Source organism: Heptranchias perlo, chromosome 14 (assembly GCF_035084215.1).
Source record: "Heptranchias perlo isolate sHepPer1 chromosome 14, sHepPer1.hap1, whole genome shotgun sequence".
NCBI lineage: Eukaryota > Metazoa > Chordata > Chondrichthyes > Hexanchiformes > Hexanchidae > Heptranchias > Heptranchias perlo.
In genome coordinates this window covers 4,378,480-4,395,667 of record NC_090338.1, presented here as the reverse complement: position 1 = coordinate 4,395,667, position 17,188 = coordinate 4,378,480, and the positions used below count along the sequence as shown (strand labels likewise).

General features: G+C 49.2%; 1 protein-coding gene across 1 annotated transcript in view; it reads right to left on the bottom strand.

The window, feature by feature from the left end:
* Positions 1 to 4,416: 4,416 nt before the first annotated feature.
* mgat4b (alpha-1,3-mannosyl-glycoprotein 4-beta-N-acetylglucosaminyltransferase B) overlaps positions 4,417 to 17,188 on the bottom strand; it is a 301,140-nt gene continuing 288,368 nt past the window's right edge. Inside the window, exons 12-15 of the mRNA XM_067995968.1 lie at positions 12,301 to 12,379; positions 10,408 to 10,495; positions 10,026 to 10,138; positions 4,417 to 4,799 (exon numbers count right to left, since the gene is read on the bottom strand). Coding sequence (XP_067852069.1) covers positions 4,773 to 4,799; positions 10,026 to 10,138; positions 10,408 to 10,495; positions 12,301 to 12,379 — 307 coding nt within the window. The 3' untranslated portion in view covers positions 4,417 to 4,772. The remainder of the gene's footprint in view (positions 4,800 to 10,025; positions 10,139 to 10,407; positions 10,496 to 12,300; positions 12,380 to 17,188) is intronic.

The window sequence follows — 17,188 nt, the reverse complement described above, 5'->3', positions numbered from 1 at the left end:
ATAAGAGAGAATCTGGTCCAGCCCTGGTTTTGGTTTCACACCCGCTGGATTTGAAAACAAAAGATCTGCATTCATTCGGCAAAGTAAATGAACGAGTTCTCGATTCAGCTCACCCCTCGTCCCCGCCCCAGAGTCAGGAGCAGAGCACAAACATTTCATTTGTTCCGTCGACTTTCGCACCATCAACTCAGCGGTAAGAGGATCGAAGTGCCATGCGAAGCATTCAAAACTGCGATGTTGCATCTTAAATCAGCAAACGTACACGGGGAACAGGGATTTATCCAGTACCCATTTCCCAGGAGTCCGTGTGAATTTGGACTAAAGTTAAATATTTCAGGAATTGTTTTACAGTTAGAGTTAGAGTCAGCAATCAGGCTTAAATCTGAAACACTGTCAATTTTAGTGGATATAAAATTGTCTCTAAAATGAGTGAAAATAAGTAAGTACATGAACTGGATAAATCCCTGATTTGAGACACTCCTCGTTCAGAGACTCTCCCCCATTTTCCAGCCTTCAATTAGATTTGCTTCCCATCCTGTCCCCCTTCAATTAGAGACACTCCCCATCCCTTCCCCCTTCAATTAGAGACGCTCCCCATCCCTTCCCCCTTCAATTAGAGACGCTCCCCATCCCTTCCCCCTTCAATTAGACACACTCCCCATCCCTTCCCCCTTCAATTAGAGACACTCCCCATCCCTTCCCTCTTCAATTAGAGATGCTCCCCATCACTTCCCCCTTCAATTAGAGACGCTCCCCATCCTTTCCCATTTCAATTAGAGACTCCCCATCCCTTCCCTCTTCAATTAGAGACGCTCCCCATCCCTTCCCTCTTCAATTAGAGATGCTCCCCATCCCTTCCCTCTTCAATTAGAGACACTCCCCATCCCTTCCCCCTTCAATTAGACACACTCCCCATCCCTTCCCCCTTCAATTAGAGACGCTCCCCATCCCTTCCCCCTTCAATTAGAGACGCTCCCCATCCCTTCCCCCTTCAATTAGACACACTCCCCATCCCTTCCCCCTTCAATTAGAGACACTCCCCATCCCTTCCCCCTTCAATTAGAGACACTCCCCATCCCTTCCCCCTTCAATTAGAGACGCTCCCCATCCCTTCCCCCTTCAATTAGAGACACTCCCCATCCCTTCCCCCTTCAATTAGAGACGCTCCCCATCCCTTCCCCCTTCAATTAGACACACTCCCCATCCCATCCCCCTTCAATTAGAGACACTCCCCACCCCTTCCCCCTTCAATTAGAGACTCCCCATCCCTTCCCCCTTCAATTAGAGACGCTCCCCATCCCTTCCCCCTTTCAATTAGAGACACTCCCCATCCCTTCCCCCTTCAATTAGAGACTCCCCATCCCTTCCCCCTTTCAATTAGAGACGCTCCCCATCCCTTCCCCCTTCAATTAGAGACACTCCCCATCCCTTCCCCCTTCAATTAGAGACGCTCCCCATCCCTTCCCCCTTCAATTAGAGACTCCCCATCCCTTCCCCCTTCAATTAGAGACTCCCCATCCCTTCCCCCTTCAATTAGAGACGCTCCCCATCCCTTCCCCCTTCAATTAGAGACACTCCCCACCCCTTCCCCCTTCAATTAGAGACTCCCCATCCCTTCCCCCTTCAATTAGAGACGCTCCCCATCCCTTCCCCCTTCAATTAGAGACACTCCCCATCCCTTCCCCCTTCAATTAGAGACTCCCCACCCCTTCCCCCTTCAATTAGAGACTCCCCATCCCTTCCCCCTTCAATTAGAGACGCTCCCCATCCCTTCCCCCTTCAATTAGAGACTCCCCATCCCTTCCCCCTTCAATTAGAGACGCTCCCCATCCCTTCCCCCCTTCAATTAGAGACGCTCCCCATCCCTTCCCCCTTTCAATTAGAGACGCTCCCCATCCCTTCCCCCTTCAATTAGAGACGCTCCCCATCCCTTCCCCCTTCAATTAGAGACACTCCCCATCCCTTCCCCCTTCAATTAGAGATGCTCCCCATCCCTTCCCCCTTCAATTAGAGACACTCCCCATCCCTTCCCCCTTCAATTAGAGACGCTCCCCATCCCTTCCCCCTTCAATTAGAGACGCTCCCCATCCCTTCCCCCTTCAATTAGAGACGCTCCCCATCCCTTCCCCCTTCAATTAGAGATGCTCCCCATCCCATCCCCCTTCAATTAGAGACGCTCCCCATCCCTTCCCCCTTCAATTAGAGACGCTCCCCATCCCTTCCCCCTTCAATTAGAGACGCTCCCCATCCCTTCCCCCTTCAATTAGAGATGCTCCCCATCCCATCCCCCTTCAATTAGAGACGCTCCCCATCCCTTCCCCCTTCAATTAGAGATGCTCCCCATCCCATCCCCCTTCAATTAGAGACACTCCCCATCCCATCCCCCTTCAATTAGAGACGCTCCCCATCCCTTCCCCCTTCAATTAGAGACGCTCCCCATCCCTTCCCCCTTCAATTAGAGATGCTCCCCATCCCATCCCCCTTCAATTAGAGACGCTCCCCATCCCTTCCCCCTTCAATTAGAGATGCTCCCCATCCCATCCCCCTTCAATTAGAGACACTCCCCATCCCATCCCCCTTCAATTAGAGACGCTCCCCATCCCTTCCCCCTTCAATTAGAGATGCTCCCCATCCCTTCCCCCTTCAATTAGAGACACTCCCCATCCCATCCCCCTTCAATTAGAGACACTCCCCATCCCTTCCCCCTTCAATTAGAGACTCCCCATCCCTTCCCCCTTCAATTAGAGACGCTCCCCATCCCTTCCCCCTTCAATTAGAGACGCTCCCCATCCCTTCCCCCTTCAATTAGACACACTCCCCATCCCTTCCCCCTTCAATTAGAGACACTCCCCATCCCTTCCCCCTTCAATTAGAGACACTCCCCATCCCTTCCCCCTTCAATTAGAGACACTCCCCATCCCTTCCCCCTTCAATTAGAGACACTCCCCATCCCTTCCCCCTTCAATTAGAGACACTCCCCATCCCTTCCCCCTTCAATTAGACACACTCCCCATCCCTTCCCCCTTCAATTAGAGACGCTCCCCATCCCTTCCCCCTTCAATTAGAGACACTCCCCATCCCTTCCCCCTTCAATTAGAGACGCTCCCCATCCCTTCCCCCTTCAATTAGAGACACTCCCCATCCCTTCCCCCTTCAATTAGACACACTCCCCATCCCTTCCCCCTTCAATTAGACACACTCCCCATCCCTTCCCCCTTCAATTAGACGCTCCCCATCCCTTCCATTAGAGACCCTCCCCATCCCTTTCATTTAGCAACACTCCCCATCCCTTCCCCCTTCAATTAGAGACACTCCCCATCCCTTCTCCCTTCAATTAGACACTCCCCATCCCTTCCCCCTTCAATTAGAGACACTCCCCATCGCTTCCCCCTTCAATTAGACACACTCCCCATCGCTTCCCCCTTCAATTAGAGACGCTCCCCATCGCTTCCCCCTTCAATTAGAGATGTTCCCCATCCCTTCCCCCTTTCATTTAGCAACACTCCCCATCCCTTCCCCCTTCAATTAGACGCTCCCCATCCCTTCCATTAGAGACCCTCCCCATCCCTTTCATTTAGCAACACTCCCCATCCCTTCCCCCTTCAATTAGACGCTCCCCATCCCTTCCATTAGAGACCCTCCCCATCCCTTTCATTTAGCAACACTCCCCATCCCTTCCCCCTTCAATTAGACGCTCCCCATCCCTTCCATTAGAGACCCTCCCCATCCCTTCCATTAGAGACCCTCCCCATCCCTTTCATTTAGCAACACTCCCCATCCCTTCCCCCTTCAATTAGACGCTCCCCATCCCTTCCATTAGAGACCCTCCCCATCCCTTTCATTTAGCAACACTCCCCATCCCTTCCCCCTTCAATTAGATGCTCCCCATCCCTTCCCCCTTCAATTAGATGCTCCCCATCCCTTCCCCCTTTCATTTAGCAACACTCCCCATCCCTTCCCCCTTCAATTAGACGCTCCCCATCCCTTCCATTAGAGACCCTCCCCATCCCTTTCATTTAGCAACACTCCCCATCCCTTCCCCCTTCAATTAGATGCTCCCCATCCCTTCCCCCTTCAATTAGAGACGCTCCCCATCCCTTCCCCCTTCAATTAGACGCTCCCCATCCCTTCCCCCTTCAATTAGAGACGCTCCCCATCCCTTCCCCCTTCAATTAGATGCTCCCCATCCCTTCCCCCTTCAATTAGACGCTCCCCATCCCTTCCCCCTTCAATTAGACACACTCCCCATCGCTTCCCCCTTCAATTAGAGACGCTCCCCATCCCTTCCCCCTTCAATTAGAGATGTTCCCCATCCCTTCCCCCTTTCATTTAGCAACACTCCCTATCTTTCTCCTAAGATAAAGGGTCTATCATCATTACTATCAGCACCTCGTAGTGAAAACAAGCAGCAAAATACAGGTTAAAAATGGTACAATTTTTAATAAATTGGACCAGTGTGCATCAGAATGGAAGATCCCATTAAAAATGGGTTTTCTTTCACACAATTTTTTTTTTGTTGAGTATAAAATGGTGCCACACCAGCGATGAGCTGCTCGTAGATGTGTCAGTTTATGTCAGTTTTTTTTTTACTTTGCCTCACTCAGAATTTCCCCCCTCTCCTGCTCTTTCTGGATTGGCCGCCAGGTGGCGCAGTCTTTCTGCGATGAAAACGATGGTCCAACAGAGGAGAAAGGGGGGGTTTCAAAGACAAGCCGTCCCAGCCCGGAGGGGTGCGGCATTCCATCATGATCAAAACTAAATCTTCTCTAGCATTAAGTCTCGGCTTTCTTTATAAATATCTGAAAAAAAAATTCAGAATATCGTCACAAGTTATTTAGAGTTAAAGGCACAATTTTTAAAAAAAAACATAGAATGCACAGCACAGAAACAGGCCATTCGGCCCAACTGCTCCATGCTGGTGTTTATGCTCCACACGAGCCTCCTTCCCTCTTCATCTCACCCTATTACTATATCCTTCTATTCCTTTTTCCCTCGTGTTTATCCAGCTTCCCCTTAAATGTATCTATTCTATTCGCCTCAACTACTCCTTGTGGTAACGAGTTCCACATTCTCACCACTCTCTGGGTAAAGAAGTTTCTCCTGAATTCCCTAGTGGATTTATTAGTGACTATCTTATATTTATGACCCCTTAGTTCTGGTCTCCCCCACAAGTGGAAACATCTTCTCTACATCTACCCTATCAAACCCTTTCATAATTTTAAAGACCTCTATCAGGTCACCCCTCAGCCTTCTCTTTTCTAGAGAAAAGAGCCCCAATTTAGGCCGATACTCCCAGTGCAGTACGGCACTGTCGGGGATGCCGTCTTTCGGATGAGACGTTAAATCCTTTCAGGTGGATGTAAATGATCCAGTGGCACTGTTCAAAGAAGAGCTGGGGAGTTCTCCCTGGTGCCCTGGCCAATATTTTTTCTGCAACCAACATCACTAAAACAGATTATCTGGTCGTTATCATATTGCTGTTTGTGGGATCTTGCTGTGCGCAAATTGGCTGCTGCATTTCCTACATTCCAACAGTGACCACATTCCAAAAAGTACTTCATGGGCTGTAAAGCGCTTTGAGACCTCCTGAGGTCATGAAAGGCGCTGTATAAATGCGAGTTATTTCTTTTTTTTATTATTATTATTCCTGCTCTTGAGAGGGGACAGAGAAGGCAACACAGATAATTCTGGACATCAGGAACTTAAGTTATGCAGAAATAGCAAGAAAGCTGGGCTCGTCTTTTTGCAGCAAAGGAGACCTGATCGAAGCTTCCAAGAATGCAACAGACAAAGGTGATCAGGACACATTGATCCCTGTGGTGATGGGGTTCGATCCCAGGGGACACAAGTTAAACCTGAGGGAGTTAGGAGTAAGAAGGGAGGTCGGGAGGGAGCTCTTCAGCCAAAGGAAAATTAAGTTGTAGAGTAAGTTACCAGGGAAGGAGAAGGAAGCGGAGAACTGGGGTCAAAAGGCAATAGATATGTATCTGGAGAGAGAAGGGATTGAGGGATATGGGGGGGAAGGAGTTGAGATCAAAGAGGGAGAGGCTTGGGAGGGGGGAGTCTAATGGCTTTTTCCAGTTCCTAAACAATGCAACGTTCTTACGAAGGTGGTCCTAATTTCCTGTTGTGGTACCTGGACGCGCTGATGCCACTGGCGGTACCTTGAGTTGCCGGTTCTAGCACTGCTGGTATTCTAGGTTGACACCAGCATTCGAACATTAACCTGGTTAGGGAAGTGTCAATCACACCCTGCAGGCAATGCAGGGAAAAGGAACGAGTCCCCTGGAGTTGGAGGGAAGAGCCAAGAAGACAGATGAGATAAACGAGAGATCTTCAGCCATGAAGAGAGACATCTGGGAGGGGACCTTATCAAAGGAACGGAGAAAGGAAACCTGGAACTGTTGAGAGGAGGTCAAAGGAACCAGGTTGAAACTAGCAAAACGCAAATTTAGGACCAACGTCAGAAAGTTCTTTCACACATAAAGACTGATCGACATGAGGAATGGGAAAAGAAAGAACTTGGATTTATATAGTGCCTTTCACAACTTCAGGACATCCCAAAGCGCTTTACTGCCAATGAAGAACTTTTGAAGTGTAGTCACTGTTGTAATGTAGGAATTACTAGGGAGGGGAGTGGAGGCGATAGCCTTGGGATCACTGAAGATAAAGTTGGATGTTGTGAAATGAAGTGGGGGGCAGAGAGAATAAGTAGATGGTCTTTCTGGATGAATGAGCAAAGATGGGCTGAATGGCCTTCCCTCAGCTGCATCTAAATTGTGAACAATACTATGATAGGACAAGAGGGCAGAGGGCCAAAGGTTGTGAAGGGGAAGTCTAGCACAGATGCCAGCAAGTATTTCTTTACACAGCTGGAGAAGGCAACGAGGAATTGTGGGACTAAACACCTAAATACTGTAAAGGGCCATAGGCTCAGAATGGCTACAGCACGGAAGGAGGCCATTTAGCCCGTCAAACCTATACTGGCTCTATGCAAGAGCAATCCAGCTAGTCCCACTCCCCTACCCTACCCTATCCTCATAGCCCTTCAAATTTTTTCTCTTCAAGTACTTATCCAGTTCCCTTTTGAAGGCCATGATTGAATCTGCCTCCACCACCCCCTCGGGCAGTGCATTCCAGATCCTAACCACTCGCTGTGTAAAAAAGTTTTTCCTCATGTCACCTTTGGTTCTTTAACCAATTACCTTAAATCTATGTCCTCTGGTTATCAACCCTTCCGCCAATGGGAACAGTTTCTCTCTATCTACTCTGTCTAGATTCCTCATGATTTTGAACACCTCTATCAAATCTCCTCGCAACCGTCTCTGTTCCATGGAGAACAACCCCAGCTTCTCCAGTCTATCCATGTAACTAAAGTCCCTCATCCCTGGAACTATTCTAGTAAATCTCTTCTGCACCCTCTCTAAGGCCTTCACATCCTTCCTAAAGTGCAGTGCCCAGAACTGGACACAATACTTCAGCTGTGGCCAAACCAGTGTTTTATAAAGGTTTATCACAACCTCCTTGTTTTTGTACGCTTATGCCTCTATCTATAAAACTCAGGATCCAGTATGCTTCTTTAACCGCTTTCACAAACTGCCCTGCCACCTTCAATGATTTGTGCACATATACCCCCAGGTCTCTCTGTTCCTGCACCCCTTTTAGAATTGTACCCTTTAGTTTATATTGCCTCTCCTCGTTCTTCCTATCAAAATGTATCACTTCGCAATTCTCTGCGTTAAATTTCATCTGCCACGTGTCCGCCCATTCCACCAGCCTGTCTATATCCTCTTGAAGTCTATCACTATCCTCCTCACTGTTCACTACACTTCCAAGTTTTGTGTCATCTGCAAATGGGTGTGTCCTGTACACCCAAGCCCATGTCATTAATATAGATCAAGAAAAGCAGTGGTTCTAGTACTGACCCCTGGGGAACACCACTGTACACCTCCCTCCAGTCTGAAAAACAACCGTTCACCACTACTCTCTGTTTCCTGTCACTTAGCCAATTTCCTATCCATGCTGCCACTGCCCCTTTTATTCCATGGGCTTCAACTTTGATGACAAGCCTATTATGTGGCACTTTATCAAATGCCTTTTGGAAATCCATATACATCACATCAACCGCATTGCCCTCATCAACCCTCTCTGTTACCTCATCAAAAAACTCAATTGAGTTAGTTTAGCATGATTTGCCTTTAACAAATCCCTGCTGGCTTTGCTTAATTAATCCACACTTGTCCAAGTGACGATTAATTTTGACCCAGATTATCGTTCCTAAAAGCTTCCCCAAAACTGAGGTTAAACTGACTGGCCTGCAGTCGCTGGGTTTATCCTTGCACCCTTTTTTGAACAAGGGTGTAACATTCTCCAGTCCTCCGGCATCACCCCCGTATCTAAGGATGATTGGAAGATCCCTCAGCAACCTAGGATGCATCCCATCCGGACCGGGTGACTTATCTACTTTAAGTACAGCCAGCCTTTCCAGTACCTCCTTTTTATCAATTTTTAACCCATCCAGTATCTCAACTACCTCTTCTTTTACTGTGACTTTGGCAACATCATCTTCCTTGGTAAAGACAGATGCAAAGTACTCATTTAGTACCTCAGCCATGCCCTCAGCCTCCATGAGTAGATTTCCTTTTTGGTCCCTAATCGGCCCCACCCCTCCTGTTACTATTCGTTTACTATTTATATACCTATATTATATGCCTTTTTTGTTAGCCGCCAGTCTATCCTCAGACTCTCTCTTTGCCCCTCTTATTTCCTTTTTCACTTCTCCTCTGAACTTTCTATATTCAGCCTGGTTCTTACTTGTGTTATCAACCTAGGATCTGTCGTACACCCCCTTTTCTGCTTCATCTTACTCTCATCTCTTTCGATATCCAGAGAGCTCTGGCTTTAGTTGCCCTACCTTTCCCCCTCCTGGGAATGTACCTAGACTGTACCCGAACCATCTCCTCTTTCAGGCTGCCCATTGTTCGATTACAATTTTGCCTGCCAATCTTTGACTCCAATTTACCTGGGCCAGATCCATTCTCAACCTACTGAAATTAACTCTCTTTCAATTAAGTATTTTTACTCTAGATTGCTCCTTGTCCTTCTCCATAACTAATCTAAACCTTATATTATAATCACTGTTCCCTAGATGTTCCCCCACTGACACTTGCTCCACTTGACCCAACTCATGCCCCAGAACCAGATCCAGCAATGCCTCCTTCATCGTTGGGCCGGAAACATACTGATCAAGGAAATTCTCCTGAACACATTTCAGAAATTCCTCCTCCTCTCTGCCCCTTTACGCTATTACTATCCCAGTCTATATTAAGATAATTGAAGTCCCCCATTATCACTGCTCTATGGTTCTTGCACCTCTCTGTAATTTCCCTGCAAATTTGCTCCTCTATATCCTTCCCACTAGTTGGTGGCCTATACAATACACCCAAGAGTGCAATGGCACCTCTATTGTTTCTTAACTCTAACCAAATAGATTCTGTCCTTAACCCCTCCAGGACATCCTCTCTCTCCAGCACTGCAATATTCTCCTTAATCAATAATGCCACCCACCCCCCCAACCTTCCTTTCCTTCCCTATCTTTCCTGAACACCTTGTATCCAGGAATATTTAGTAACCAATCCTGCCCTTTTTTGAGCCAGGTCTCCGTTATCGGCACAACATCATATTCCCATGTGGCTATTTGCGCCTGCAGCTCACCAACTTTGTTTACCACGCTTCGTGCGTTTACACACAGGCACTGCAAACCAGTCTTAGACCACCTTGTATTCTCTATTAGTCTGATCCCACCCAATACTGTACTATTTCTTACTCTAGTCACAGTAGTATTGGGTACTCGGGAAGTAAAGAATCAAATGGACTTTCTTCAACTGAACCCATCTCATATTTATTGTCCGCCTTTCAGGAAAAAACATTCCAACGCAGAAATCGAACACAAATCAAAATGATCAACGCTTTTAAGATTCTTTTGAGCTCTGTCCTAAGGCACCACGGTATTAAGAGTGGATTACCTCACTAAGTATCACCCAGACCGGCGAGTCAGACAGGATGGACAGACGAACACCCTCCAGTGGTCCGAACAATGGGTCTACCTCTCCCTCAGCGATACCATTCGTAAAGGAAGCTGGAACACAAGGAAAGGATTGAAAGATGCAGTAATCCACAAGGCTCCATCGCCCCAAGTCTGTTTCCCACGGCTAATTGTTTACTCCCTTTTTTTTTTAAGCTCAATGTGCGCTGAGCCCTGTTGTAGGGTATCTGACTGTGCTCAGAGACTGCCCATGAAAGCACGGGTCTGTTTGACACAAAGTTATATAAAGCATTTCGATGATGTGCAACAGGAATAGAAAACCCAGCACTCAAAACACTAAATATCGTACATGACCGTCTTACCGATTCGGAAATACCCGTCTTCCGTTCTCTGGTATTTGGGAGACTTCTCTTTACCTTCCAGCAAGGTTTCCTTGCCTGACTGTACTGTCTGAGAAGCAGAATTTAAAAAAGAGTCCGTTAAAGGTAATCGGACATGTGAGGTATCGTTGTCTAAGATATTCCCCGTGTAATACTGTGGAAGGGGGTAATACACCCTTACCCCAAGCACCCGCTCAAAGCTAATGGTACCCCGGGGCGGGGAGAGAAGGACTGGGGGTGTTCTCCTTAGAGCAGAGAAGGTTAAGGGGGGATTTAACGGCGGTGTTCAAAATCACGAAAGGTTTTGTTGGAGTAAATAAGGAGAAACTGTTTCTAGTGGCAGGAAGGTCACAGATTTAAGGTAATTGGCAAAAGAAGCAGAGGGGACACGAGGGGGGAAAATAAACTTACGCAGCGAGTTGTTACGAAAGAGAATGGGAGTGGGACTAATTGGATAGCTCTTTCAAAGAGCTGACACAGGCATGAACGTGCTGTGTTATTCTATGATTCTATGAGAGGAGTGGGGAAGGGAAAAGCTGCCGACAGTTATCCAGTGACCCCTGTTGAAGTCTGCACGTGTGGACAGTGGCCAAGAGCTGTGCTACACCTTCATGGTCGAATTGCCTGTGGACAGTCACACGTGAAGGGAGATAGATTATTTAAATTAAACAGGTAAATAAACAGTTACTCATACACTCCACTATTCTCCTTGATACACATAGGAAAAGGAGGAGGCCATTCAACCCCTCGAGCCTGTTCCGCCATTCAATTAGATCATGGCTGATCTGTATCTCAACCCCATTTAACCGCCTTTGCTCCACATCCCGATACCCCTACCCAACAAAAATCTATCAATCTCAGACTTGAAGCTCCAACTGACCCCCAGCACCCACAGCTTTTTGGGGGAGAGGGTCCCAGATTTCCACTCCCCTTTGTGTGAAAAAGTGCTTCCTGATTTCACTCCTGAAAGGCCTGGCTTTAATTTTAAGGTTCTGCCCCCTTGTTCTGGAATTTCTCCCACCAGAGGAAATAGTTTCTCTCTATCTACCCTATCGAATTCTTTTATCATTTTAAACACCTCGGTTAGATCACCCCTCAATCTTCTATACTTATGGGAACACAAACCATAAAATAATAAAGTTGCCACTCCCTCTCTCTGTACATTGACTTTAGTGTAGAAGCTCACTTCTTGCAGCAGTTTCAAAACTAGCTCAGTTTCTCTGCCGGCCGGCAGAAACTTAAACCACAGAACCTTTCTACTGGCTGAAAAGTTGAGAACGATTACTTTAAAAAAAAATCATTCTTGGGATGTGGGCGTCGCTGGCGAGGCCGGCATTTATTGCCCATCCCTAATTGCCCTTGAGAAGGTGGTGGTGAGCCGCCTTCTTGAACCGCTGCAGTCCGTGTGGTGAAGGTTCTCCCACAGTGCTGTTATGTAGGGAATTCCAGGATTGGCATAAAGTCAGATTAGATATTACACTGAAACAAAAGGCTGCATTTCTCTCATCAATAAAGGCAATCTTTGATAGTGGCAGATGACGCAAGGTGAAATCTTCAAGCATATAACACAATCAGCACCGCTGATTCACTATTGGGTGCTTTTTAACAATTTGTGTCTTGTGAAGCCTACTGCAGCCAACCTGCCTGGTCTCTGATCTTCTCATGGCTTTTCATTTGACAAGTACCCCTGGGAAACAGCATGCGAGGAGTTAAAACCTCAGTTCTTTTCCTTTGAAAAACAGCCTGAGGTTTTAACTCCTCATGCGCTGTTTCCAGCGATAAAAAAAACAAGTAAAGATTCAACATAGGCAAAAATCCATTTTTGTTATATCCACATTGTCTGTTTTCTAAAGACTTGGTCAAAAGTAGACTTACATCAAATGGCAAAACTTCAACTGTGGTGTTGAAGAGCTTGTCACCAGGATGCTCGATATTCCCACTGCGGAAAAAAAACCTGAGAACAGAACAGGAAGAGGTCGGATGTACAAGTAGGAAGGTGAACCAGGCCAGACCGAGTTACATTCGCATCATAACTAACAATTTCGGATACCATGATCACCTCTGCTTCTCATGCTTGGTCGCACCGCATATCTCCACCTCAACAGAACCAGCATGATCCCCTCTGAGATCACAGAGGGTGGGCGGACCCAGCCCAGGACAGCCCCTGGTCTTCTCCAGGATGACATCTACACTCGATATCCCTATAGTCACTCAATCAGGAGATTTGATTCTATTTGAAGAACAGTTTGGTGTATATTCCGCAGACGGGCCGTCCCAAACTGATTTCACATCCAACACAGGTGCGTATGAATGTGTGAGGGAGACAGAGGGGCCAGGGCCTGGGCGGCCCGAGGGGTCCGGGGGGCACGAGGGGCCCGGGGGCACGAAGGGCCGGGGCAGAGGGGGTAGAGGGAAGAGGAGACCGACCGAGAGGGGCAGACGGGGACAGAAAGAGAGACGGAGACACAGGTAGAGAGAGAGAGACGGAGACACAGGTAGAGAGAGAGAGACGGAGACACAGGTAGAGAGAGAGAGACGGAGACACAGGTAGAGAGAGAGACGGAGACACAGGTAGAGAGAGAGACGGAGACACAGGTAGAGAGAGAGACGGAGACACAGGTAGAGAGAGAGACGGAGACACAGGTAGAGAGAGAGACGGAGACACAGGTAGAGAGAGAGACGGAGACACAGGTAGAGAGAGAGACGGAGACACAGGTGGAGAGAGACGGAGACACAGGTAGAGAGAGAGACGGAGACACAGGTAGAGAGAGAGACATCGACACAGGTAGAGAGAGAGACATCCGCCATCAGTGGCTATCAGTACTGCTTGGTAATAGAACAGATGGCCTCGTACTTCCATTCCAGAGAAATTTTAATATTCTTTCTTGGGATCAGGGTGTCGCTGGCAAGGCCGGCATTTATTGCCCGTCCCTAGTTGCCCTGAGAAGTTGGTGGTGGGCCTTCTTCTTGAACCACTGGTAGAGGTTTAATACAACAGAGTGCTTTGCTGGGCCACTTCAGAGAGCAGTTAAGAGTCAACCATGTTGGTGTGGGGACTGGAGTCACCTATAGGCCCAGACCGGGTAAGGACGGCAGGTTTCCTTCCCTAAAGGACATTAATGAACCAGTTGGGTTTTTACGACAATCCGACAGTTTCACAGTCACTTTTACTGAGACCAGATTTTTTAAAAACCGAATTCAAATTCTCAAACTGCTTACTGTGGGTTATTAGTCCAGGATTACTGGTCCAGTAACATAACCATTACACTACTGCACCCCCTAGTCAATGTCTGTCTGTCTGTCTGCCCCCCTCCCTCCCTGCCTGTCTCCCTCCCTGCCTACCTGCCTGTCTCCCTGTCTCTCTCCCTCCCTCCCTGCCTGCCTGTCTCCCTCCCTGTCTCCCTCCCTGCCTGTCTCCCTCCCTCCCTCCCTGCCTGTCTCCCTCCCTCCCTCCCTCCCTTCCTGTCTCCCTCCCTGCCTGCCTGTCTCCCTCCCTGCCTGCCTGCCTGTCTCCCTCCCTGCCTGCCTGCCTGTCTCCCTCCCTGCCTGCCTGCCTGTCTCCCTCCCTGCCTGCCTGCCTGTCTCCCTCCCTGCCTGCCTGCCTGTCTCCCTCCCTGCCTGCCTGCCTGCCTCCCTGCCTGCCTGCCTGTCTCCCTCCCTGCCTGCCTGTCTCCCTCCCTGCCTGCCTGCCTGTCTCCCTCTCTGCCTGCCTGTCTCCCTCTCTGCCTGCCTGTCTCCCTCTCTGCCTGCCTGTCTCCCTCTCTGCCTGCCTGTCTCCCTCCCTGCCTGCCTGTCTCCCTCCCTGCCTGCCTGTCTCCCTCCCTGCCTGCCTGTCTCCCTGCCTGCCTGCCTCCCTCTCTGCCTGCCTGTCTCCCTCTCTGCCTGCCTGTCTCCCTCTCTGCCTGCCTGTCTCCCTCTCTGCCTGCCTGTCTCCCTCTCTGCCTGCCTGTCTCCCTCTCTGCCTGCCTGTCTCCCTCTCTGCCTGCCTGTCTCCCTCTCTGCCTGCCTGTCTCCCTCTCTGCCTGCCTGTCTCCCTCTCTGCCTGCCTGTCTCCCTCTCTGCCTGCCTGTCTCCCTCTCTGCCTGCCTGTCTCCCTCTCTGCCTGCCTGTCTCCCTCTCTGCCTGCCTGTCTCCCTCTCTGCCTGCCTGTCTCCCTCTCTGCCTGCCTGTCTCCCTCTCTGCCTGCCTGTCTCCCTCTCTGCCTGCCTGTCTCCCTCTCTGCCTGCCTGTCTCCCTCTCTGCCTGCCTGTCTCCCTCCCTGCCTGCCTGTCTCCCTCCCTGCCTGCCTGTCTCCCTCCCTGCCTGCCTGTCTCCCTCCCTGCCTGCCTGTCTCCCTCCCTGCCTGCCTGTCTCCCTCCCTGCCTGCCTGTCTCCCTGCCTGTCTGTCTCTGTCTGCCTGCCTGCCTATATACACTGGCTTCTGCTGGGGTTCGGTTCCACTAGGTGCCAAGTGCCCTCAGGTACCTCTCCTAGTTCTTCATGTGTGCACCTAGACCACGAGTGTTATAGCAAGCTTTTCAACCGAGGGGGGGGGGGGGGGGAAGGTATCATAACTGAACTGGACCCTGCACCCTGTTCTTACCCATTGTCTACAGTCACGCAGGGGCCTAGCAACCAGGAATCTTGGCTGGTTTCCGCCCCTCCCTAACCCGGTGGATCCGAGACCAATTATGGTGCCCCTACTATCATCCCAACTGAGATGAGCCACTTCAACCAGCAAAACAGCCCTTGGGCCATCCTGGTCTTTGCGTCTTCGCCATTCACTGTATTAAGGGAGTTGAACCACCAGGGGGAAGCTATAGATTAATTTTATTTGCACTAAAGTCTATTGAAAATATTATCCAAGGGTACAGTTATATTATTAAAAACAAAATCAACGCCTTGGACATCAACCCACGTGTAACTGTTCTCACGTCCCTTCGTTCCTCTCAGCAGCCTGAAATACTGAGGTTAGACCTGTGTTTGATTCCCAGTCGCTCCACATTGAAAAAAAAAATAGGGTTGCTCAGAGCTGAGCCCAGTGAAACACTGAGCCCGACAGACTAGAAGGACCCACCTTTCATTCCCAGTCTGTGCTGCTCTCAGCTGGGGTCGAAGGTTGGAGCGCGGCAACTTCCCCTTAGGGAGGGCAAAATAATTATTATTTGTGCCCGCTCCTGGGCTATGTGGACGCCGAGGGAAGGACGGGATTGAGCCCAGCCATGAAGCCCTCTCCAGTTGGATAGCCTAACGCTCACCGCCCAGGTCAGTGTTGTCCACTGGAAATCGCTGACTGGCCACAGATGTGACTAGGGCGACACTGATTTATCCACAGGTGCCAATTTTAGTAGAAAACCCCTTACACACAATACAGGTAAATGTGTTTCACACGTGTGCATTTTTACTAAACAAACATTTCCCATCATTCAGTGACCAAGGAAGTGAAGAATTCACAACAATCAAAAAAAACACTCGCACACTCTGCTTTTTGTCTTACCATCGAAAGTCAATTACTCGTTATTTATTTACTAATCACAGATGCAATTCGCCACATCTGGATTCCCAATTAGCCACATGTGGCGAGTGGCTGATGTATTGGACCACACTGGTCTAGGCTGAGACATGAAGAATGGTTGTCTGGATGAGCCAACACAGGACTGCTGGGACGTGTGGAACTGTAGCCCAGCATCAGTCAACCCTGCTGTTAGCGATTCCACAACAGTCAGATTGAAAAGGAAACAGCAGCACAGTTAAAAGGTGAGCGTGTGTAATTTCAATATCTCTCATTTGTTTTCTCCTAGGCAGCAGCCTTGGTTCAGTGGGAAGCACTCTCATCTCTGAGCTCGAAGGTCATGGGGTCAAGTCCCACTCCAGGACTCAAGCACATAATCCAGGCTGACACTCCCAGTGCCAATGAGTGGGTAGAGTCCATGATAGGGGAAAGTGTACATGGGCTGTGGGAGGAGATTAAATGGGTGGGTAGAGTCTATGATAGGGGAGAGTGTACATGGGCTGTGGGAGGAGATTAAATGGGTGGGTAGAGTCTATGATAGGGGAGAGTATACATGGGCTGTGGGAGGAGATTAAATGGGTGGGTAGAGTCTATGATAGGGGAGAGTATACATGGGCTGTGGGAGGAGATTAAATGGGTGGGGAGAGTCCATGATAGGGGAGAGTGTATATGGGCTGTGAGAGGAGATTAAATGGGTGGGTAGAGTCCATGATAGGGGAAAGTGTACATGGGCAGTGGGAGGAGATTAAATGGGTGGGGAGAGTCCATGATAGGGGAAAGTGTACATGGGCTGTGAGAGGAGATTAAATGGGTGGGTAGAGTCTGTGATAGGGGAGAGTGTACACGGGCAGTGGGAGGAGATTAAATGGGTGGGTAGAGTCTATGATAGGGGAGAGTGTACATGGGCTGTGGGGGGAGATTAAATGGGTGGGGAGAGTCCACGATAGGGGAGAGTGTACATGGGCTGTGGGAGGAGATTAAATGGGTGGGGAGAGTCCACGATAGGGGAGAGTGTACATGGGCTGTGGGAGGAGATTAAATGGGTGGGTAGAGTCTATGATAGGGGAGAGTGTACATGGGCTGTGAGAGGAGATTAAATGGGTGGGTAGAGTCCATGATAGCTTATCACACAGTAATTACACCCTCCGACCAGCAGAGCCACACCCCAGCAGCAGTTAAGTACCTCTAAGAGAGGAGGGGTGAAAGTCAAGGTGGGAGAAGTTACATTGCCACTCAGCTTCTGATCCAGACTCGTAATTCCTTCCCATCCCT